Source organism: Gossypium arboreum, chromosome 7 (genome assembly GCF_025698485.1).
Source record: "Gossypium arboreum isolate Shixiya-1 chromosome 7, ASM2569848v2, whole genome shotgun sequence".
NCBI lineage: Eukaryota > Viridiplantae > Streptophyta > Magnoliopsida > Malvales > Malvaceae > Gossypium > Gossypium arboreum.
The window spans coordinates 103,929,344-103,954,807 of NC_069076.1; the positions used below are offsets into that span (position 1 = coordinate 103,929,344).

At 29.2% G+C, this 25,464-nt stretch overlaps 3 protein-coding genes across 3 annotated transcripts; all 3 read right to left on the minus strand.

Annotated features, from left to right (window-relative positions):
• Positions 1–730: 730 nt before the first annotated feature.
• On the minus strand, positions 731–1,421 carry LOC108481172 (copper transporter 5.1-like). The gene has a single exon (XM_017784334.2). The coding sequence runs from the start codon at positions 1,284–1,286 to the stop codon at positions 870–872; it is 417 nt and encodes a 138-aa protein (XP_017639823.1). The 5' UTR covers positions 1,287–1,421; the 3' UTR covers positions 731–869.
• Positions 1,422–7,444: 6,023 nt separating this feature from the next.
• On the minus strand, positions 7,445–8,450 carry LOC108481135 (uncharacterized). The gene is made up of 2 exons (XM_017784303.2): positions 8,118–8,450; positions 7,445–8,016 (listed from the first exon to the last, which is right to left on the minus strand). Exon 2 carries the CDS (start codon positions 8,004–8,006, stop codon positions 7,584–7,586), a length of 423 nt encoding a protein of 140 aa, XP_017639792.1. The 5' UTR covers positions 8,007–8,016; positions 8,118–8,450; the 3' UTR covers positions 7,445–7,583.
• A 6,820-nt stretch (positions 8,451–15,270) lies between these two features.
• On the minus strand, positions 15,271–20,785 carry LOC108466729 (uncharacterized). The gene is made up of 10 exons (XM_053031342.1): positions 20,189–20,785; positions 19,957–20,049; positions 18,927–19,028; positions 18,224–18,483; positions 17,918–18,049; positions 17,609–17,731; positions 17,053–17,181; positions 16,183–16,397; positions 15,919–16,072; positions 15,271–15,833 (listed from the first exon to the last, which is right to left on the minus strand). The coding sequence occupies exons 1-10, from the start codon at positions 20,382–20,384 to the stop codon at positions 15,612–15,614; spliced, it is 1,626 nt and encodes a 541-aa protein (XP_052887302.1). The 5' UTR covers positions 20,385–20,785; the 3' UTR covers positions 15,271–15,611.
• Positions 20,786–25,464: the final 4,679 nt, after the last annotated feature.

A 25,464-nucleotide genomic window follows, 5' to 3' on the forward strand; every position in this document is an offset into this window, starting at 1 on the left:
ACCACCATCACTAGGTGGAATGGATAGCTTTCCAGTAAGATCATTAACAATCATGATTGTTTGAACATATTAGTCAAATCAATTAGATCGGGAACTTTGAAGGGAGGCATCAAACCAATTGACTTACGAACCAGCACGGACTGGTTGAACTGAGCTAAAAAATTAGTTCAATCGATTCTTTTATAACTTTTTAAAATAATTTATTTAATCAAACAGGTCAGATCAATAAATCGATATCTTGATTGGTTGACCATTATTTTAATTCTAAAAACCTTATTCACAATAGAGAAAATGAGAAAAGAAAATGAAATTCTTTTATTAAAATTTATAATATATTTTTATTTTATTTTTATTTATTATGTAATTTATATCTTATTCAAATTAAGTATACAACATAAAAGTAAAACAAAAATAATATATTATATTATATTTCAAATATTTTTAAATTTAATATCTTTCTTGCGAAGTTTTGAAATTTTTAATTAGATCTTATTTAATTGAGCCTTGTAAAAATTTAATTAGATCCTCTAATATTTTTTTAAAATTCTTATTAATCTCCTTAAAAATTTAATTAAACCCCAAAACTAATCAATTTCTGCTTTAATTCTGGCAATTCTAAGTGACTGGGCATTAATAACTAACAGTTCAATTCCAGGTTGAATTATATCATCAAATCAAGCAGAATATGAGCTAAATATATAAACCAAAAAAAAAAAAAAAAACAAACCAATTTCAAGAAAAACCCAGAAAAATGCTTGAAACAATTACAGGGATTTCCATATAAACACATACAATCATCAAATTCAATCCCTAAATTCCCAAACCCCGAAAACAACAAATAAAAAACTCAAATCATCAATCAAATTCCATCAAGCACAAGCACAAGAGCTATTAACACCAGCAATTTCATCTTCATCCTTACTCCTCAACCACAAAAACCCAATCGTTAACCCCAACACGATCGCCAAAAACACGCCTCCGTTGAACGACATAACCGCCAGCATCAACAAATAACCCAAACCCGAACTCAACCCAAATAGTAACCCATCGACGATCTTCTTCGCCGACCACTTACCTGCGGCTCGATTCGGCTGCGACAATAACGGTTCTCCCGCCGGCTTCCCAGATCGCCTTACACGGTACCTTACGTGCTCCAAGTACTGGTAAAAAACGGAAGCCAAAACACAAGCGAGAAGAGTCAACGCGTAACTCGGCCATGAATCGGTCCGCCATGAGCTGAAGAGGAGAGTCACCTGCCGGCTCCAGTAAAAGGTCATATGCATCATTTTGATTGAATTGAATGTTTCTATTTACAGAGAATTAAAAAACAAAAATTGGAACTTAATTGATTAAAGATGAAGAATTTAGGTTAAAAATAAATAAATAAATAAAGGTTACAACTTTGAACGAACTGTACTGTACTATATTTTAAAGTTAGTTTGTGTAGTACAATACGTAGAAAATACGATCTTTTATGTTTGGAAAATGCCATTCAATTATGTTTTATTTACAATTTTGCTTCCTTACTATTTTGGGACTGTTGAGGATATTATGGGCAAAACAGGAAAAAGAAAAGGTTGCTTCTTGGATTAATATTTAGTAAAAAGTGGGATATTTCAGAAATGATCCTTAGAGATTTTAAATTAATTTTAAATTTCAAATTATTTTAATTAAATCCGCAAAGTATTAGAATTATATTAATTAAGTCCTTCCTTCAGCTTGAGTGTTTAATACAAACTCCCTAACTTGGACTTAACATGGAGTAGAGCTATCTATGGGTTGCGTGGCTCACTTGGTCTAGTCGACCAGACTTAATTTGTATCAACCACGAAATAAAATTTGTTTTTCAAGTCAATCCGAATTTAAATTAAATAACTTTAAAATATTTTTTATTTAAATTTAATTATTACAAGGTATAAATATTAATATAAAATATACATTTTAAAATTTTATTAATTTTTAAACAATGATATGGGCTTTTTGACCGATTGGGCCTGTAATTTGTTTAGAATTGAGCTTTGGTTAAACTAATAAAAGATTTGATTGATATGATATGAATCTGTTGAAGGCTTGATTAGAACTATTAGAAGTTTAGGATTAATTTAAAATTTAAGTTATACTTGAAGGGGGTCTGACGAAATTGAGCATAAAAGTACTGAATTTTACAAAAATGTGGTGAGGCCAGCTGGATTAGAGTGTCGGAATATGGATTAAACATTTCATGATTAATTGTAGGCACGAAACAAAAGAGTTGGATGAAGAAATCTTAATCGCTGTCTCATAATATAAATTGTAATTATTTGTGGTGCATTAAAATTAAAATAATAATTAAATTAGCTTTTAATAAATATTACACACGTCAATTGGGTTTTAACTTAGTATTAAAATTATTATAAGTATAGGATAGTACATGTTCGAACATATTAAATTACATTTATTTTTTATTTAAAGACTAATGAGAAGTTATGAATAATTTTAGACTTACGATTTTTATATATCTATTAGGAATTATGGTTTTAGGGGGTTTCAACTTCTTGGAGAGATTTGATAAAACTTTGGTAAGCCTCTTGGAGCTTCTCCTCGTTTTGTGATGGAGTGGGCTTTTATAAAAAAGAGAGAGCTTTGACGTGTATCTCTTTTAAATGATACCTTAGTACAGTGGTGGAGCTAGGGAGGCAGGGCTCGATCTCTCTAAAATGAATTTTTTTATTTAAACTCTTTATAATTTATAAAATTTTAATTTAGTAAAAATTATACTTTACACCTTAAAGATGATAAAATTCTGATTTAATCTTTTAAAATTATAAAGATATAGACTATTAAAATGATAAAATTACATTTTTACTATCATAAAAATATATAGTTTAATTCTAGCCCAAAAATTTTATTTATAAAATAACTAAAAGTGGGTTAAATATAATGTAGAAAATAACTATGTATTATGAGATGAATCTATTATCAAATACCTTATTTAATATTGCTTTTGAAAGAAATTTTATTTATTTTTCACTTTTTAATAAAAAAATAAGAAAGGTCAACATAAATATTTTGTTACTACACTATTAGCAAAATAATGTTTTAGTCTTTTATATCAATTAACTTTTGGTGAATTCGGTTTATTGATTAAGGGCGTTCACCATATCTTTAAGGTTTTGGGATCGGTTCACAAAGAATGCTTGTGTGGTAGTTTAAACAGGTGTGTTTGTGTTTGTGTTTGAAATATTATTATTTTCACATATTACTTACTAAAATATAATTAATATATTAACGATGGTTATTCGTATCAAGATTAAAATTTCAACTTTCAAAAATATATGGAATTAATTATAGTAAAACAAAGAGACTAAATCTATAACTTTTGCAAAGTACAAAATCAATAACAAAATTTAACCCTGATTTTCTTTTTTGTACGAGATTTTTAATGTTTAATAATTACATTAAACTTCGATTAAATGTAAAATTAATTTAAATCAAATTCCTAAATAAAAGATAAATTCTAACAACATTATTTCTCCGGCCGCAATAGTCGAATCCAAAATTTTAACTAAAACTTTTTACCACTTCACTCCACAAACGTTACATCAATTACCCTTTTTAACATATTATGTTCACTTGACATGATCAATGACTCAGAAAGCACTTAAAAAGAAGAAACACTAAATTCATTTAGAGGACTATGATATTACTTTAAAGGTAATGATAATTATTAGGCAGTCCACGTATATCTTTTTAGAAAGAAGAAGAAATACGTCTTAAATTAAATATCAATTATAGAAAATTAAAATATGTTATTAGTTTGTATATTTAGACAATTTAAAATTTAGTCCCTAAATTTAAAAAGTTAAAAATTAAATCCTCTTATTTTCTTATTCAAAATTTTAATCTAATCATTAACATTATTAGTATTTTTGGTCAAAATTTTATCACCTTGACATGATGATTAAATTACCCTCAAGTGACGTTGCATATGATTGACGAAAATTAAACATGTTAAAATAAATTTTGACAAAAATTACAAACAATGATAACGATTGGATTAGATTTTTTTAATTTGAAAAAATAAGAGAACTGAATTTTTAACTTTTTACCGTGCTTGGATCAAATCTCCATTTTTGAATTAGTATAGTGGCTAATAGCATATTTTAACCATTATAGAATTCCAACTTTCTTTTGCCGCATTTTTATCAACATATTTTTCTCTTTTTTTCTCTAAATCGTTTCCATCTTCTTTTATGTTTTGCCCAATAGTAGTGTCAGCCTTCGGATTGGCTACTGTTTGTCTTTTTCTTCCGCTCACTAATCTTCTCTTTCTTTCTTTCTTTTTTTTTCTCATTCACTCCATGTGCTTTGTGTCTTTTCAATTTATAAATTTATTTTGTAGGTATCTTTACTGTCTTTACAACTTGTGATGGACAAATGACGGTATTTGTCGTCGTTGAAACTCCACTAGCCAACGACAAGTTCTCTTGAAAAGTGGGTGGCTCTTCATCGGCGTCTTAGTATTTTTCTCTTTTCTTTTTAGTATTTCAAAATAATGAATAATTTTATGAGTCGGTTTGGACCTATCTTGTTTTTAAGTTTTATATGTTTTGTTTTTCATTATCTAATAAGTATTTATTTTTAGAAGTTTTTGTCTATTATTGTAGCACTTTTTTAGTCTTAACTATTATTGTAGCACTTTTTTAGTCTTACTTATGCATATAGTCTTGCTTTTGCAAGTGATTTTAGGGATGATTTTGTCGTTGTCCTCCAGTTTGGCGGATACTCAGTTTTTTTGCCGATTTTTGTCTGCCACTTTAGACCATCCAGAGTTAGTTTTTTTATCGTATTAAGTTCTTGCAATCACTCAAAATATGTCGTGATTGAGTTGTGACAAAACTAATTGCCAACATGCCAAAGTTACTTATTATTTGAATAGAGAAAGGATTGTATGAAATACAAATATTATTTCTTTCCAATAGTTTAATGCTACATCAATAATTTTACCCTGAATTTCAAGATTTTTATTTGGATTTGATTTTTTTTTAGGATGAAACTATTGAAATTCAAGATAAAAATACTGATGTAATATTAAACTATTAAAAAAGAGATATAGATGAGGTGACATTCTGTTTCTAACAATCTGACCCTATTTGAATATATCTAGATCGATTGAGTTTAATTTTTATTTATAAATTAAAAACAACTATTAGAAAAACAAAGCTATATTTTTAGTTAAATTAAAATTACTTTTATTTTTATAATATAAAAGTAAAAATTTTATAGTTAAATGAATGAAAATGACTTCACAGCATACTATATAAAAATTATTTAAAAGAAATCTGTTGAACAGATAAAATTCAATTTTAATTTATTTTTTCCAAAACCAAACTATTATCACTTCGATCAACAATGGTCCCATCAGGTTCTTTTTCCTTTAGTTTTTATTTTCCAACGTTGTTTTCCAATTTGGTCCAACCATTTTTGTTCTCAAAATTTAGCCACGATGTTCATGTGTAAAATAAAGACAGAGGGACCAGAGACTGACCACATTGAACTATTGCCAATGCTATGTAAGGTCGCACTCTGAGGTACAAATCTTCAATGCAAATCCTCAGATTTTGTTTGTAGACATGCAATCCCCTTGTGTGCAAAAATATCTAGATTTCCATAACTTTTTATTTATTTAATATTGAAAGTATTTATGTACTTGTTTATATACTTTTGTTCCATGTTTCTAATTTGTTTACATGAATTATTTTAAATGTTGTTTGTCGAGTAGTTAATTAGACCTTAAATAATGTCAGATATTATCTTTTGGTGAGAGGTTTTGCACCTCCTACTTTGACGATAGCCAATGTGCCTTAAGAAGCCTGGTTCACAGAATCTAAAGCATCTTAATTAGTAGAGATATAATTTACAAGACTTAGTGGAAAGGTGTTAGTATAATGCGTAAAATTAATTATGGTAGTCACCTACATGCAGGGAAACTATAACCACCAACCTAAGGCACTTAAACCACATACTTGCAAGTATGTTATCACTTGGTACTAGGGTAGCAGGTAAGTGGTTACTATTACGCTCCATATTGACTCCTCTCCTATGATCTTTGCAAGTGTGTGGTTTAAGTGCTTCAAGTGAGAGATGCATTATAAAGTGTAGAATTAATTATGGAGGCCACTTGCGCGTGGGGAGATTCAAACCACCAATATAAGGCACTTAAACCACATACTTGCAAATATGGTGGTACCATGGTTCTAGATAAGTAGCCTAGATATGTCTAAGGTTGGTGGTTTAAGTCCGCCCCTCCCATGGGCTAAGGTCAAGCTATTTACATAGTTACTATTACATCTTATATTGATACCATTTCCTTGAGCTTTTGCAAGTCATATCTTTGCCAACCAAGGCACTATTGTTTCTGTGAATTAGACCTTTCAAGGCATGTTGGCTCTCTACAGAATTGAGAGACAATACATTGACATTGTTGGGGTTCAACCTGTCCAACAAACAGCATTTTAAAGACCTCTTTCGAATGATTCAACCTCCCTCAACAATAAATTTAACTTTTTGAGTGACAATGCTCGTTAACAATGGTTCAATAAAGGAAGTGGAAACATCTTTAAAGGAGGCGTCGTCTAGGGTTTCTAGGTGGAAGGGAGAAGATGAAAAGAAAAATAAAGAAAGAAAAAAGCAAAATTAAATAATAAAGAAATAAAAGATGAATTAAGAGCATTTCGTTAAATTTAATAATGGAATAATAAATTTGGTTTATTTCTTTAATGTCAGTGACTAAATTAACAAAAAAAAAAATTTTAACTGACCAAAATAGGAACAATCTAATTTTAAAGTGACTAACGGAATAGTTTACCCCTTTTTAGAGATATATTTAATAAGTTGATGTTCAAACTTAAATTTTCTTGAATGTGCAACATGTCTCGTCATTACATCCGACTCTTATTTTTATGAATTTGAGTTGGACCAATAGAGGCCTTCCCTCTCTCAAAATGAATTTTTTTTTAATTTAGTCTTTTATAAATATTAAATTAATATATATTAAAATTACACTTTCACTCTTTTAAAAATAACAAAATTATTTAATCTTTTCAAAAATAATAAAATTATAAATTAATACATAATAAATTTATAATTAAATTTATACTTTTATTTTTATAAGAACATTAAAACACATCATCCAACAAAGTAGTGAAAGGGCTACCGATCAAACAGTTGTATACAACTAGAACACTAGTAAAAAGAAATTCCTTTTTTACGAAACTTTCAATGGTTTTCAAGTTCATCCTTTTATTTTCATTTTCAGAATTTAATTTTATATTAAAAATTAATAAATTAACAAAAATTAACTGTTAAGCAATTTATATTTAAATTAAAAAGTTTATGTATTTATTAATAGCTTAATTAACTTTTTGATAAAATAAAAGATGAAATTCTCAATTAAAACATGAAATATTTGAAGCAAATTTGTAATTAATTTGATCATAAATAAACCTTAAAGCATAACTAATTACTGTCTTTATTCGAAAGTATTCCAAATGCTCAAAATAGATTGGATAATAAATATAGCATCATAAAACCTCATTCTCTTTTTAAGTCCTAACTTCTTCATTCGACAGAGTTGAGAAACAGTTCTTGGATCGAGAAAACGACGTCGACGGCGATGACTTGTTCTTCCTTGGCGATTCCAAACTCCTCCGAAACAAATGTCTCATCGCAGAGATCAAGTCCTCGGCGGGATTCGCCGGTGGACTCGACGATTTAAACTGCTCACAAAACTTCATGTGCCGATCCATTGCTTCGTTAGTCGTGATATCTTCCTCCGATCTAACCGTCTCGTCGTTAACGGCCTCCGAACAAAGCCCGCAAAGCCACCGCCCTTCGAATTTTTCTCTTACGCTAGCAATGTAAGCTTGCGTACACTCCTCCGTTAAACCGCAACAATCGCACTCCGCAAGCTTCACAATAACAACGGACTCCGTTTTTTTACCTTCTTTCATAACCGATGCCGCCATTGGAGTCCACCTGCAAAAAACCTTAAATTCAGCTCAAAATATTTCAAAAAAAAAAAAAAGAAGAAGAAGAAGAAAAGGAGCAGTTTATTTTTTTTTAATTTCGTTTCGAACCTAGATGAGGAACTTTGTTTATCTCTCTTTTTCCCACTCCCTTTCTTGGAATTTAACTTGATTTTCAGCAACAAGCATCAGAGGAAGAACAATGAATTTCATATACATCTCAGAGCCTAAATTGGCTCTCTTTTTTCCTCTTCTAAAAGCAAAATTTAAGTGAAAAGATGAAAGAAAAACACAGTTATGAATCTCAATTGCATTTGATACTTATTTCTGCCTTTTTTTTCTCTCTGATTTGTTTTCTATATGATTCATATCATATAAATAGAAGATTAGGAAGAAAAGTCGAGAGAAGAGATAAAGCCCCCAATCATTGGGCGATTGAAAGCCAATGGCTCTCCACGGCACCGTTTTTTTAACCCCACGGTCATTTTTTGGTTAAATTTTTCAATAAATCCTTGTACTTTTTAAAATTTTGTATTTCAGTCTCTTTACTTTTTAGATTTCAAAATTCAGGTCAATTGTTAACACTATTAAATTTTTATTTGTTAAATATATTGATATGATGTTTTAAAATAAAAAAAAAACTTCACTTGGCAGCCATATGATTGAAAAAAGACGTAATGAACTTGAATTTAACAATATTGAAAATTAGACCCAAATTTTAAAATTTAAAAAGTAGAGAAACTAATTTTCAAAAATAAAAGTACAAAAACAAAATTCTAAATATTCAAGAGTACAAAAACTTATGGTATATTTTAATTTTTCTTTCTTTTGAAATTTTCTAATTCGTTGCTATCATATTGAACTCCAATTAAATACAAATCAAGTCAAATTAAACTCTTACACAACAACAAAATCTTTTAATGTTGTTTTCATCGTTTACAATAATCAAACTTGAAACCTTATATAAGGATACCGAGCTTCTTTATTATTTGACTCAACAAACATTGATTTTTATAGTCACTAATGTAAAACTCTCTATGGTACTTTTCTTTAACAGCCATGTTTATTTTAACTCTCCAATGTTCAATAGTTACATTAAAGTCCAACTAAATTTAGAATCAAGTCGAATCAAAAAAATTTTCATTGAAATTATTGAAATGTTCAAAAAAATTTTATTTAAGTTATTATGTTTTAAAGTTTTTTTTTAAATGTTTGACTAACGAATTCTAAAAGACAAATTGAATGGATCAGTACATATTGATGAGTAAAAGAACAAACATTATATTCAAGTTGATCTGATAGTCAGTGTCCGAGATTTAAGAAGAAATGTATTTAGATTTTGGTTCGTAGATTTGTTACTTTCAAAGTTGTTTCATAAAAAATTGAATTGTAAAAGAGAAAGGAAAGAAGAGCTTTCGGTTGATGCAAGTGATACTCAGTGACTTAAATAAAAACTTTTAAATAATTTAGTGATCAAAATATAAATTTACTAATAGTTAAGTGACCTTTGATATAATTTACTCTTCTTTATTTAAGAGTAAGAAACTTTTAGGCTACTCTAGTTTCCACCATGACTTAAACGTTACATCCAATATGATCATTGCAATCCCACGTGTGAAATTCTAATTGGTTAGGTTTATATAATGCGATGATTCGTGTAGGAGGGGAATTTAGTGGAGAAATGCGGCCTGGATAAGGACAAAAGCAGCCAGCTGTCAAGACAATTACCGATCTCATATGTTGTCCAAACGGAAAATAGTAAAACGTGCAATGTACTTATTTAGCGATTTATTTCTTTCCGCTATATTAACCTTCCCTACGACCTGTCAGAAGCGCGTGTCGTCTACTACTGTTTGGTTAAAAGAAGTAAAAGCATTGTCCACGTTCTCTTACGGTCTTACCATATAGTCAGTCCGAGGTCTAGCATAAAAATTAGAAATCGTGTGTAAAAATTACAAATTTAAAATATAGATATATATTTAAAAATAATATGCAATAAATAATAAAATTTATAATTTAAATTTAATTAATCATAATAATAAATAAAATATGCATGATATTAAAATAAAATATTAGATTAAATTGTGAGAATAACAAAATTCAATATATAAACGTCATATTAACAATACTAAATGTACGGCAATCGTTTATTATAGTGTTGTCACCAATCGTGAGTTAGTGTAGACTTGTAACACCAACTTAATTAACAACATTATTGATACATACAACTAATGGGTTCGAGTGGGTTCAATCACGCTTATGCACGTTTTATTCTCCTATTTAAGGATTAGAGAGGGATTACGGGTAGTTTTAGGCATTGTATAAAAAAATTATTTTGTAACCATTAAAATAATATTAATCTTATGAGATTAATTTAATTAAATAGTGGGTAAATTACATTGTAATCACCCAACTATTGGTAAGTTTTTTTTGTCACCCAACTATTCAATTTTTTTTTTTTGGTCACCTGCCATTAAATGCCTGATGCAAAGATAACATAACAGTTTTTAAATTGATATAATAGTAATTTTAACCCTCAACATTTGTACATTACGTCAATTAGTCTTGATTCTAAAAAACTTAACTATAAATATTTACACATTATGTAATTTGGTCTTTTTTTCTTTCAATTTTACTTTTCATTGTGACTCTTTCATTTAAATAGCTAAAACACAAATCTATCAACTAAATTTAGTCGAAAATATACAAAAAATAGAAACAACAAAAATCTAAGATAATAATTTTCATATTTTCTCATTTTTTTTAAAATTAACCTTCAATGTCACAATAAAATTAAAACTATAAAAAAGAAGAAGAAGACCAAATAACACAATGTGTAAATGTTGAGGGTTAGTTTTTTTGGAATCAAGACTAAATTGACACAATATATAAATACTGAAGGATAAAGTTATTATTATGCCAATTTTAAAAGCTACCAAGTTATCATCCTGTTATTTGGCTTTTTTTTATTTATAAAATGAAGTGTAATGTTGATCTGAACTATTATAGCTTGAAAATTTGAACTGTTACATTTAATAAACAAAAACAATTTTTTTTTTGTATTCTCCATTTCTATTTTACTGTATATGTTTAAGATTTGTGTTTGTTTCTGTCAACAATGTCATTTCTAATGTTCAAATATGTGTTCTCTCTTTATTAGTGCAATGTGTCTTACCACATACACCCAACACTTTTCGGTAAAATGATTTAATTGTTTAAAGTTACAATAAATTGAATGTACATAATATATTATTTAAAAATGTCATGTTATATTTTAAAATAATATCACATGCTCCTATAAAAATTAGGATAAACTATACTAGCAGTCACCTAACTATTAATAAGTTTCTTTTTTGATCACCAGTTGTTCAAAGGCTGATAGAAAGATGACATGGTTGCTTTTAAAACTGACATAATAGTAAATTTAACCCTCAACATTTATACATTATGTCAATTTAGCATTAATTCTAAAAAAATTAACGCTCAACGTTTACACATTTTGTACTTTGATCTTTTTTTTTGTTGTTTTGCTTTTCTTTGTGCCCCTTTACCAAAAAATCAAGAGAAAAAAAAACAAATTTATTAGCTAAATTTTATAAAAATATATATACAAAAGTAAAATACCAAAAAATTTAATATCTTAATTTTCACCTTTTCTCATTCTTTTCTCTTGACACTTGATTCTCCACCATTGGATTGAATGCTAGAGATTGAGATGACTAGGTCTCCATCAATTCACTCTTCAGTGATTTGAAATATAAGGAAAGAAATGTATTTGGAGATTATATAGTTTAATTATAAACATATTTTTTAAAAATATTCTTTTTAATTTCTAATTTACACATTGTGTACTGAATTATATTTTATGTAAAAAATACAATAAAATTAGGGAATTGTAAACATCTACGGCTAATTTAAAAAAAACTTAAATTGACACAATGTATAAACATTGAGGACTAAATTTGTTATTATAGCAATTTTATTATCATATAATTGAATAATTGAGTAACTATTTTGTAATATTTTATAGTTAGATAATAAAAAAATTTTACTGATTGTTAAGTGACTATTTATATATTTTACCCTAAATTTAATATTTTTTATAACGTGAAAAACACATTTCCAGCAATTTTAAAAGATATAAAAATGGGAATATAGTTAGGTCTTATATAATAAAGAAACATGTAAAATAGTTGTAGGGGCACTTAAAGACGGCAGCGTGTGTTTAAAACAGGTTTGGTCCCTCACAAGAACGTACCGCCACAGAATCTGACATGCGCGTTCTACTGCTTTGCAAGTATTTTTGTCCTTAATCACGCGCGCCACCTTTGATTGTTTAATAGTAAGTTACCGATAAGTATTAGATACAATGATGAAACACATTGTATTAAGAGAAAATGTATATTTAAACAGTAGAGATTACATTGTTGAGGGAATTAATCACAAATTTTAAAAATAAAAATTATAAAATTGATATGAAATATTAAAAAAAATGAAGATACTAAATATGACATTTCATATTTGACTCGATCGTCGAATTCGAATGTGTGATGTTACATTACGTTGTTAAAGCAACTCAAGTTACTATAGCACAAATACATTCAATTTAATCGTCAAAATAATTCATATGCATGTATTTTTATACATTCATTGATTTCATTTTATCAATTTATGGGGTTACAAGGGTTAATTTCAGAGTTAGGACTCAAATCCTAACTCAGAAGTCAAATTTCAAATTTATATCCGGAGACACTACATGTTGTGTCTCAAGGCAAGGTCTTCATGGTCTCGAGACCAACCTCATATGCTTTCCTATTTTTGCTTCAATGTTTGAATGTCTTGAGATAAGGAGTTCCTATCTCGAGTCTTGGAGCAGGGCAAAATCTATTTAACTCGGATGTTCTTTTATCTTGAGACAAAGGCTACTTGTCACGAAACTATACAAAAATGTCTAGAGACCTCATGCTCTTGAATGTAAAATTTAGATGAAATTTGTTCTAACGATCTCGAGGCATGTTCTTTCTGTCTCAACACTCAGTGATCAAATAGTCAAAATTTCGTACCTCTAAGTGTTCAATGACTTAACCAAATGAACTTACACTTGTCTAAAACTTACCACAAAACCTATTCATCCAATTAACCTATCTAAATATGTTTAAACATTACCAAATCATATCCTTCAATAGATCATTACTAAACCAACTAATTTAAACATTTGAACTCACATATTCAAGCTTAATTAACTAGTAATCAAAAGTTAAAATTCAACTAACAAAATATTATAGGTCACTTACCAAAAGTGCCTAAAGTTTACTTAGACAATAAGTCAACCACCCTAGGTACATGCCATAAGACTTTAAAATATATATATATATAAACATACAAAATATAGTAATGGCTTCTTGCCAAGTTGGAGAGTTGGATGGTTGAACATAAAATTTCTTTAAATTTTTATTCGGAAAACAAATATGTTCGTACACTGAGTAATGGTTACTCAGTAGTGCTAACATAACTCAAATTCAATTATAAACATAACAGAATTTTAATAACAAAAGTAACATAAGAACTCAAGTTAACCAACTAATCATTTCACGTTAATATCAAAAATACGTATGTACCAATAGTGTATTTATCATTTCATATTATTCTCATAAATGCTTTACTCAACTTCTCGAAATAACTTCTGATGCACCCTCAAGGTATTTGCATCTAATTTAACATATCAAAATTATGTCTCATGTTAACATCAATATCTCATTTTGATTCAATAGATATTCAATATATCATTTTTTACATTATAATCCTTATTAAGCAAATCAGACATAAGAATGAATACTCAGATCAATCCACCATCATACCAAATACTCACTGAAGTGCTAATCAAGCACAAGGACATAGATCCCACCAACCACACCAAAATGCGCTCGTACCTCCAGGATATTTGAGCTAGTGATACATTCTCAACCCCCAGGGTATTAGAGAACTATCATAATATGTATGCATATAGCAGTGAATCTTCCACCTATCAATATGGACTCTATGGCATGCCAACTATATCTGTGACTCTATCTGACAACATTAAGGCAAATATCGTCATTATTAATCTTATAATAGCATCAAGCATAGATAATTATATTCACTCACCAATTGATCACAAATCATCCAATCAAGTATATACTTACCTATCGAACATATTCTTATTGATAGTTAACCATTCCCGAACATAAAATTGGTTCAAACATATATATTTAATTATTTAATGAGTTCGAGTTATGAGAGTACAAACCATAATATTTATTCTTCAACAACTTTGGATTTCCCTTTGTCCTGGGATGGTCTTGCGTCATCTTTTCAAACACAAATCAACACATTATATACATGAATGCATTTTATTCAATTTAGTTCTTATACACCCTAATATCTGAAATGCTCATTTCTCACAATTTACCCATTTGAAATTAAATTCGACTTTATTAATATAGTACGGAGGCCTCCTATAATCATTATTTATTATCAAACCCCAAACTTTTTATCTCTTACAATTTAATCCTTAGTAATACATAATTTATCAAATGATCTAAACTTATTGTCAGTTCCTATTTCATTATTAACATGCTTTTCCATCACCTAGCTCAACATCATTCATGTAAGAACTAAAACTTTTAACCTCAAATTTCCTAAGATTTCCATCAATGAAACTTTACATCAAACCACACTAATTCATCTAATTGAACCAATGGGTTCTCAAAATCTATCATCTATGATCGAAATTCTATTAAAATTAAGAAGAAAAAACTTACAATTTTCTTTGATGAAGGTTTGACAATGGGAGAACTTGAGAGAAAATTTCCTCTCTCTGTAAAGCATTGATTTTATTAACTATTGTCACTAATTTTAAATTTTTAATTAAAATTTACTACTTAATATTATTTGATGACTTGTTTCAAATATTTTATTTTAATAATTAGCAATAATGTAACATAGTAAAACTTAATAAATTAAATTAGAATTTCTATTCAATGAAATAAAAACTTGAAAAATAAAAATACATATATCATAAAAATTAAGTTTATTTTTTTATAAAATAACCAGTTTTATTTAATTTTAATAATATTTTATTAAATTATTATTGTTAAATATTAAACTATAAAAATATTATTAAATTTTGTCTTCAAATTATTTTAAATTAAAATTTAATAGCAAAATTTAATCAAAAATTTAACTTTTGTGGCAAAATTCAACCAAACAACAGAAAGCAACAGAATTCAATATAGAATTATAGTGATAAATTTATTACCATTCATAATGGACTATAGCAACACAGTGACAAATTTGCATATTAACCCTAAAATTAACGTTAGTAAATATATCAAGTCAAGTTGGATTTTACCTACACCTGCCCAAAACACCTTACCCTATAGGGTCGGGACAGATCGGAACTCGACAAGTTCGGGGTCTTTTTTACCCTAATATCCTAACAAGTCTACCAGCTTTCACATTCAATATATGGAAAACGGTGTCGTATTATTCCGCGGGTCGACCCGAGTATTGATGCTGTGACTGAAGATTCAATCCTTTTCCAGTAATGCTATATATGATGATATTTTAGGCTCTAATCAAGAGCTCATATACATTACTGTTATTATCCCCACTAACACGCTTTAACATTTCGAAGCTTCTACGACTTCCTAAGAAATCGATTCGTTTGAAAATCATGTTTCCACCGCATTCAACTGTCTCTTTGCTAGAGTACAATGCTCGAAGCCGGTCAGCATGCCTCGAGTCCGTGTGGATAGCGGCTTCTATTTCATGACTCAACATGTTCTCCTACAAAACAGCAGCAATGCAAGCAAAGAATTCAATCCATATGTCATGTTTGAACATGTTGCATTAACATCGATAACTCTAGTACCTGATAAAAGGAATAGATATAATCCAAAACCTGCAGACATGTAAAGCCGTTATTGCTGAAATATGTTCGTGAAGAAGGACCCATCTCAGAAAACCGGTCAACTGGGAATAGTATGGTTAGAAAGTGGTTTTTGAATATCAATTCGTTTCTCTCACTGCAAACAAGATGTGGAGCAGATAAATTGTAAGACAATGGCTAATTAAATTAATACATGAAAACGATCAAAAATAGATGAGGCATCTCTATAGCAGAAAGAACAAAGACCTTTCTGTAAGAGACCGGGTGGAGTTCGTAAATGAGGCCCTGGAATCCTGTCCATCGCCATTTGCATCAAAGAATATGGATTGGTGCTCATTAACATCTTCAACACTACAAGAGTCAGTGAAAACTGAAGCAGTTGAAGTTGGCTCAGATATCGTCCAGCAAATTGAATCGAGAAGACTACTCGGACTTATTGGACGAATCGGGGTTTGACAAGTCTGAAAAGGAAACAAATGTTCAAGGAAATGCAATGATAATACATTATAATCATTCCGCTAAAGTAATCTTTAAAGAGAAATAACCGAACACACACGATGGTGTTTGCACACATGCTTACGATGACATTGTAATAGTAAGCCTGATTTTTACAACTTGCGTTGCATGCATGCAGTAGGATAAGGACCTCTCTATAGCTTACATGATATAATATGAAATATAGGAACCATTGATTGTCAAAAAGGGATAAGTTAATCGTAATCCATTTTGAGCTAGCCTGTTTCTACCTTCTAGATTGCCTCCACCTACTTAGAAGTCAATCGATCCGATAGCTAATATCATGTCGGAAGGGTGCTTTCTAATATACATTTTGGTGAATAAGAAACCATGGTGTGGTCAACTCTCGAACCGTTCAATGTCTACCACCCAAATCCCAAGGTTCATCCAGTTAATTTCTTCCATGCAACAAATCTAACAATTAAGATGACTTACCATAGTCTCTTGGGTTTATATAGAGTAAATATAATTCAAATATTAACTTTAACTAGAAAAACAGTGGTATCTAACACCCAAGTCAAATCACCGCAGTTCTTTTGTCATAATTTAAGCCCACAATATTACAAAAATCCAAGGGCATACGCATGATTAATCACTTACCTGCATTCGACGACCACGACGATTTCTAACCCCGGTTTTGGCTAAATGAACAACCTGTTGCCTTTCTTCATAACTAGCATTGCTTCTGAAGCTCGGTGTATCTTGAGAGAAGTTACCCGCATTGTTTACCTATTAAAACTTGACGTTAGCATATCTGTTTAGAGAAGCTAAAAAGGAGATCAACAGATAAGCATAACCTGACCAGAACCTAGTTAGCAGAAACCGGTGACTAGACACAGAAACAGAGAATTTGAAAGGTCAACACTCAATTGCTTAAGAAAAACTTCAGTTTCTGAACCAGTGCAAGCATTAGCTTAAGAATCGGAGAAGTAATCTATATACATCATCAATCATTGCTAAATTATATTCGACGACTCATCTATACAAAACTGTTTCTAATGATTGGATCCATTCCCATTTTTCATATCTAATTATTCATCAAGGGAAAGGAACAACATGGAAGCTTTGATATCATAGAAGCAAAAGATGTGAAATCTATATCCTTAAATGAGTTTTCAAGTGCCAATATCATAAGAATCAAAATATTCATCAGTACCTCTTCTTCAATGCCATTCTGAGAATTTTCAAGCACTGTTCCAATCTGCCGAGCCAAATCAGCAGACATGTGAACAAGTCTCTGCAGATACCTATCCTTAGCTGTTTTCAGGATCCACAACGGCTGAGACATTAAATGTCAAGTCAGTTTAAGCATAATGAAGCATTGATTATTCTTATAAGCTGTTATGTTTATTGCCAGACATCATGGGAAAACTGGGGCAAAATAATGATGACATTAGAATCAAACTCATTATGATGATGATGCACAAAATGAATTGTTTGCATGATGCAATGCAGAAGCACTCACCGTTACAATGTTGTTAGAGTGGCCAACATACCGATGGAGAGAATTTCCTTCACACACTACATAACTAGCATTACAACCAACAAACCATCGATCTACAACCAGGGCACCTTCTTTAGATGCTGCCTCGAGAACCTATCAACATGTTAAATGTCTTGAGGAATTGCTAAAAGCAACATACAAGTCCAAACGTAACTAAAATAGTGAGTAATTTACTAGCGATGCATTGACATATAGAAGATGCAATGTATTCAAAACTGGCATTTCAAAGAGGAAAAATTAATTTTAATCAGGATATTTAAATGTTACCTTATTCCGTAGTTCATCTGAAATATCGGAATCTATATACAGGGTATGACCAGACAGCATTGAACTCAAACTATTTTTCGGGTCACTTCTAGAATATCTTACATGTGGTTTTCCAACCATGTCAATTTTCTTGGTATCATGAAAACTGGCAGGAAGACATGAACTTTCTGAAGCAGTAGACACGAGCCACTTCAACTCATCTACACGTGAGCCATTTTCACCAACACCCTTCACGGTGTAGAGTGATTCACTTAACCTAACTGAAATAAATGGAAAAAAAAAATGAATTTGACGAAATAAAATAAAATAAAATAAAAGGCACCCAAATGGCCTTTGCTTCCCGAAAAAACTCAACTTCCGCTTCCTGTAAAACTTAGGTGTAGATAGAAAAAGAACTGCACCCTAGAATCAAAATAATAAAATTCAATGGTAGAATTTGAAATTAAAATAAAAAAAAGGCATTTGGAGATTGCAATTAAGAGTTCAAAAACAGCCACTAAACAATAGCCAGACGATTCATAAATGACCATATCAGTAAAACATATATACAAGCTGCAATTTAGTTCAGTAGCTGGTAGCATAAGGTATCATCCTATTCAGTTTTCTAGCTCTTATGTCTTATCTAAATTCTGAAACATATTTTTGTAACAGTTTGAAAGAGCATATCCCTAAATAGAAAACATATCATGACAGCAACGTATACCATTCCTCTTGACACTATCCACAAACCATCCAAGTGTAACGATGAACAGGCCATTTCTTGATCCATGTTTTAGAGCATGCTCAAACTTACGTCCGCTTACGCTGTATCCAAGATTAAGGTCAACAGAACTATGGTACCAGTAGAAATAATACATAGACTGAGAGATAGGAAATGTTGTCATCATCATAACATCCATCTGGAAATTACAATAGTATCATAAAATTTTAACCATATTGGTACTCTTTTCTTCAAGTAAATTCCACCTTTGAGTATCGCATTTCAACAAAAATCCGATGTAGGTCATTAAAATTTAATTTATAGTCATAAGATTACTGGATTTTGTTAACAATACCAAATCTAATCACATTAACAGTTTTTATCCGAAAAAAAAAAATTAATGACAAAGATGCAAGGATGTCGTGTAAACTACTCCGTCTGCTACAGTACAGCAATTTAGAGATGCAAGTATAAAGATTTAAAATTCAATTCTAGCAAAACCAAAGAAATAGACACAGTAATATATATACATATATACTGTTGAGGGATTGACTACTTCAGGAGAAATATTCGAAGTGTCATCCACCAAACAGTGGACAGTTTTGTCTCCGGTACACTGCCAAGAGCTAGCATGCCATGAGCTATCCCCATGCTCAAGTAACTTCATAATTATTCACCCGTACTATACTGACACGTATCCCTTGAGCTTTGCAAGTCCACCAATCGAGGCACGTGCTCTGTGAACCAAGCCCTTCAGGGAGCCACTTACAGCACGCCGACCCTCAACAGAGTACAAGAGATAAAACCCTCACCGGAAGACAATAGTTCAGTTGTTGGGCGACCTGATCAACTGCTCGGCCGCCGGCACCTTCTAAAACTTCTCCCCCAAATAGTCCATCCCCAAAACATTTATACACATACATACATATAACTTTTCAACCACATTCAGAAAACTATAGTTCTTTAGCTAAGTTTCAAAAGATGCCAAAATTTAAATTAATTTTCAAAAAAGCAATGATAATGAGAAAGGATATCTGAACCACCAGATGGGTACATTGAGGATGCAAGCTTGGACTATATTGACCACCTAATCTCTCAGTTGCTTCCATAACTTGTTTCCTTGCTTCTGAAAAAAAAAAACCAACAATAACAAACATTAATTTCTTTTAAAAGAAATAAAATTCTCAACACATGCAATAGCTGAATTCAATCAAACTTCAAGTGCCCAAATTCAAAATCATACGAGTTTAACAAAATTACCCAACCTTTAGATAAGCCAGTAACACAAATGACCAAAGCAGAAAACGGACCGGTGGATCGAACCGTAACCGGTTCAGAGCCCAGTGAAGAAGCAACAGGGGAAAGGGGCATTGGTTCAAACGAAGGTGAGGACCCAATAAACAGCTTTGAACAACCTTTTCTGTTCACCACTTCCACCCTATTGTTGTTGAGACCACCCATGTTTTTCTTTCACTCATCTCGTATTTTCAGGCTCAGATTCAAAAGTTATTTAAAAATATAAACAAAAAAAAAAACCCAAAATAAGTGAATGAATTTTAAATGAACCCAAAGAATGAAAACTTGAAATGATGAAGTCAAAAGAATCTCGAATGAGAAAAAAGAGGAATCAAATAAAAAAAAAGGTGGAGGAGAGTGTGGAGGGAAATGGGATTTTTAGAGATTGGAGACAAAATGAGTATTTTTTATTAATTACTACTATTTTAATGTTAACTTATATGAAAAAAAAAGGGTATGGAAAAAGAAAAGTGAGTTGTTTTTTAAGGAAATTCGTTGTTTTTGTGCCTTGCTATAGAGTCACAGAGTACAGAGAGAAACTTTGGGTGGGTTTTTTTTTTTATGGAGTGTTCTTGTGATTTGAAATTTGTAGAGCAGAAAAAGGCAGCCATTTTTGTCTATTTCTACTCCCAGTCCTTATATATTTTTTACATTTTAAATTTAGTCTTTTTATTCTTAATTTTAAGAATTGAATTCCTTTATTCTTTTGAGGTCCAAGTAATAACACCAAAAATGTCTTTCCAAAGGTCTTAGCCTCCAAATTTTTTGAAAATTTTCATTAGAATCTTAATTTTTTTTAAAATTTAAGTTAAACTCAGAATTTGAAAATTCTCGTTAAAATTTTCAGATTTTCTCCTTCAAATTTTTTGTCAACTCTCATTAAGCTTTTGAAGTTTTTAATTAGACTTACCAAAATTTTAAAGACAAATTTTATTTAGGCCCTCTAAGTCTTAACACAAAGATCTACAACTAAGTCTTTCGTTAAAATGAATTATGCAATATTTTCATAATAAAAAATTGTGTCCACGTGATCAATATTACACACATGAACGACCCAAATAGGCAAAAAAATAAAAATGAATCTAAGATTGTAAGGTTTTGATTTTGAAAATGGGATGTAAGATTCTGTAATATTATTTCAGAAGATAAGTGAAAATCGTTACCTTTATTTTGCAACCATTGAGTTTTTTTTTTTTAAAATTGATTCGTAAATCTATTTTAATTACTCTTTGATGTAAAATCAATTCAGCATCAATTATTAAATGGAAAGAGTTAAAAAAAGTAAATTCCTAAAAGTAAAAATAGAATGATTTAAGAAAATAGGGACTAAAAACAGAATTCGTCCTTTTTTTCCTTTAAATCTCTAGTGCTTTCAAAAGTTGGATCCATATGTCCTTCTCCAGAATGGGCTTGTTATTTCATTGAATTTACTAATGTACCATACCCAACCAAACCAAGGCTTAGGGGGGGTTCCACTTCCACAATGCTTGAACCCCACTTCCTCCCATCTATAGTATTTGTTTTTGTTGTGATGGTGAGTGGTGAACTTACTGAGTTTGTGAATATCATTATCACATTAATTTCAGCATACCTGTTCTTTTCACATGCAAATTTCCCTTCAAATATTGGTTATTAAACGAGAGAGATTTCTGGCCACAGTTTAGATTAGGGTTGCTCATTGTTAAGACTTTAATCTATTGAAATTTTTTTTAACTCCATTAGTTTATTTTACATTAAAAAAATATTTGATTATGGGAGGGGATTTTTAAAAAAATGTTCGAACTTGTATCTTTTTTTAGAGTGCAATGTGTCTTATCACTGTAGCTAACACTTATCAGTAAAATTAATTGAAATTTGATATTTAAATATTTACTTGATTTATTAGATATATCTAATTTTGTTAATGGTCAAATTTTGAATATACCCAATCAGAATTTTCAAAATGTTAAGAGTAAAATTATATATTTTTTTTAAGTTTAATGGCTAAATTTAATTAAAAATCTAAATTGATAAAAGAGGAAAAAGCTAAAAGCTAAATTTGAGGTAATTTTTATTATCTAAATTAATTGAAGCTATAAAAGCATTAATTGTTTATTATAAATAAATTAATCAAACTGAGATAATTTCAATTAATTCTATTGACTTTCGTTTAATAGAACAAATATATTAGTACACTATCATATATTAAATTTAATAAAATTAAATCTCACTACTCTCACAAAAATTAAGTACAAATTAGGCCTTCAATCTTTAAAAATATCTTAAATTAAATCTCTTAAAAATTTGAAAACTCTCACTACTCTCACAAAAATTTTAATTACATCCTCAATTATTTTTTTTAAAAATTCATTAAACTCCAAAAAGTTTAAAAATTTTATTAAGTACTCCAAAACTCAATCACAAGATCCACTACTGTATAAAAGGCCGAAATCATATTTTTCTGCATTTATTGCAATAGAAGCAGGAATTGAAACAAGAACTCAAACTAGGGACACCTGTTTGTCTCTTCTTCTTCATCTTGTATACATTATTTTGCTTGTCTTTACTTTTGCAATATTCGGTTTTGGGTTCAAATCATTTACGTAATTTGAAAGCAACAAAACGGGGGAGGGGGTCATTTGGAGCTTCTATTTGTTCACAGTTATAAGTCATTTTCCAAGGTCAAAAGTATGGTGTAATTTTAAAGTTGACTACTATTATTAAATTAGGGTTCTTATCATACTATCATATATAAAATAAGAAAAAGGTGATGCATAACCATAGCAGCATGCACCAAGCAACTGCATCATCTACCAATAATTATATATATTTTAGCATTGTTGACTCTGTTTTCTGTAAAATTATACTTGTATTTGATACACCTATGCTGATACATTGTTTATGTAGTTTAAAATTTTATTTTATAATAACAACATCATAACATATACATAACAGTTAAATTATGTACCTGTTAAGAATCGTATCAATCAATATGTTTTGTTTTGATAATAAATCGAACTTCAAATTATACTTTTAATTTTAATGTATACTAATCAGTACATAAATAATGAAATTGAATTAGGTTAAAATAATGCATTATTTTAACTAAATTAAAGTTGACCCAATTCCATCCTATTTAAATAACTATTTTGATAAAAATTATTTTTTAATTGAATTTAATTTTATACATATAAATATTAATATTAAAAATAAATATCTCGTTATTTTTAATTAGTAAAAGGAATTATTAAAATAATTTATAGGATGATTTCGTTGTTTAATGTAAGGCATTTTTTTGGTTGTTTATTTTGTGTTTGTTCAACAATAGATTATAGATTATACTTGTGAAGTTTATTAATAATTATTTTATATCTCAAATTTATTTAATTTTATTTATTTGATACTTATAAATATTTTTAAAGTATTGATGTATTTAAAATGGTACTCTAAAGCATATTAGTACCAATACTTACTAAATGTAGAGAAAAAAAACGATATGTTCACTACTACAATACTTAAGGGTAAGTAAAAGTTGAGCCAAGCCGACTAAATTGATTTAATTAAATTGATTAAATTGGCTCAATTTGGTTAATTTTAATTTTTATTCGATTTGAAGTGTCGGTTATAATGATTAAGTCAAGTCGATTTCGATTTTAGATTATAATTCAAAAAAATAATATTATTTGATACACATGGTGGAACTTTTAACTACACAAGTGGAGTTGAGATTTTGTCGTGTGTCTTTAAATTGCATTTAAAAATAAATAAATATGACATCTGGCAAAATCTTAACTTTATTTGTCAATGTATCAGATAATAACCCATTAAAAATATGTTATTATTTGGTATATTAACAATGTAATTTTTTCTATTCCATAAGTAAACTCAAAAATTTCCTTGTGTCTTTTTTTAAATATTTATTTTTAATTACTATATTTCTAAAAGACACTTTATCAACCGTTTGACTCTCTTTATAAAGTCTAAAAATACATATTATATTTATATTTTTATAATACTTAAACCTAAATCCATACTCAAACTCAAACCAAAAATAAACCCAATATACCCAAATTCAACTAAAACCGATAAACAAAATACTAAAAATTTAAACCCATCAATTGTACAAACTAAAATTTAAACCCTGCTTTCATATTTATATAGCTTTTGTTGATCGAATTTGCCTTTATTGTAATTAGTAGTGTTTTTAATTTGATTTAATTTTATATAATCTTTAGAAAATACATAAATTTTCGGTCAAATCGATTTTTCGTCCAAATCAATGCAGGAAAGTCGATTTGGTGTAATTTATTTTATTTCAAATAGTTTAATTTCAGATTTAAAAATAATAAAAAATCGATAAAATCAATTTTTTTTAAAAAAATTTAACTAACCGATTACTTATATCAGGCCACCCAGAAAATGGTGAAGCTGTCCAATTATTTAGTGCTTATGGAGTGATGTGGGCCAATGAACATAACTCGTGTCATATATCTTCTTGTTCAACCACCTATTGCCTACAAAAATCATATATATCAGCTATCCACTGTCTTTTGAAGCTATATTTCTCCACACAAATAAAATATTTAGAGAAAAATAAAAAAAGAGCATGCCAGTATCATATACATATTTTCAAACACTTTCAAGATTAAGCAAAACTTGATTTAATTAAAAAAATCAAAATTTAATTTAATTTAATTGAGTTATTTGATCTTTATGGATGACTCAAATAAAAAATCGGTGTAAAATATTTTTTGAGCCCCTGTTAATTTCAAAAAAAAAGGTTGTAATTAAGTTAGAATGATGAAATAGAATTCCTCAATTTAATTAATACGAAATTTTTTTATTTTATTCAATTTATTCAATTTAATTCGATACAAGCAAAAACTAATTCGGGCTGAGAAGCCTCTTTAATAAAGGAAATAGAATATTTTAAGCCCTCCAAAAATTTCAAACAATCAAAATTAAAGATTCTTTAGCTTTTAATTAAATGAAAAATATCTATTTTATAATTTTAATTTTATCCTTATCCAATTATGTAGCCTTATCCAAAATTTTAATTCTAAAATCTTAATTTTAATTAAATAAAAATATCAATTTAAAGTTATATAAAATCTTAATTTTAATTCTAAAATTTTATAATTTTATCTCTAACCCTTAAATAAAATTCTTTAACTTTACCCTTATCCAATTATGTAGCCTTAATGTATGATGTTTGTGGCGAACTAGACACCTAATATGTAGGTTGTGTAGTTTAAGATAAGTCAAA

Excerpts from the sequence above, each read along its gene's own strand:
- LOC108481172 (XM_017784334.2), bottom strand. The coding sequence starts at position 1,286 with ATGATGCATATGACCTTTTACTGGAGCCGGCAGGTGACTCTCCTCTTC.
- LOC108481135 (XM_017784303.2), bottom strand. The coding sequence starts at position 8,006 with ATGGCGGCATCGGTTATGAAAGAAGGTAAAAAAACGGAGTCCGTTGTT.
- LOC108466729 (XM_053031342.1), bottom strand. The coding sequence starts at position 20,384 with ATGGGTGGTCTCAACAACAATAGGGTGGAAGTGGTGAACAGAAAAGGT. Across the intron at positions 20,050-20,188 it reads TGTTACTGGCTTATCTAAAG|AAGCAAGGAAACAAGTTATG; the intron begins GTTGGGTAATTT and ends TTTTTTTTTCAG. Across the intron at positions 16,073-16,182 it reads ACCCGGTCTCTTACAGAAAG|TGAGAGAAACGAATTGATAT; the intron begins GTCTTTGTTCTT and ends TCTTGTTTGCAG.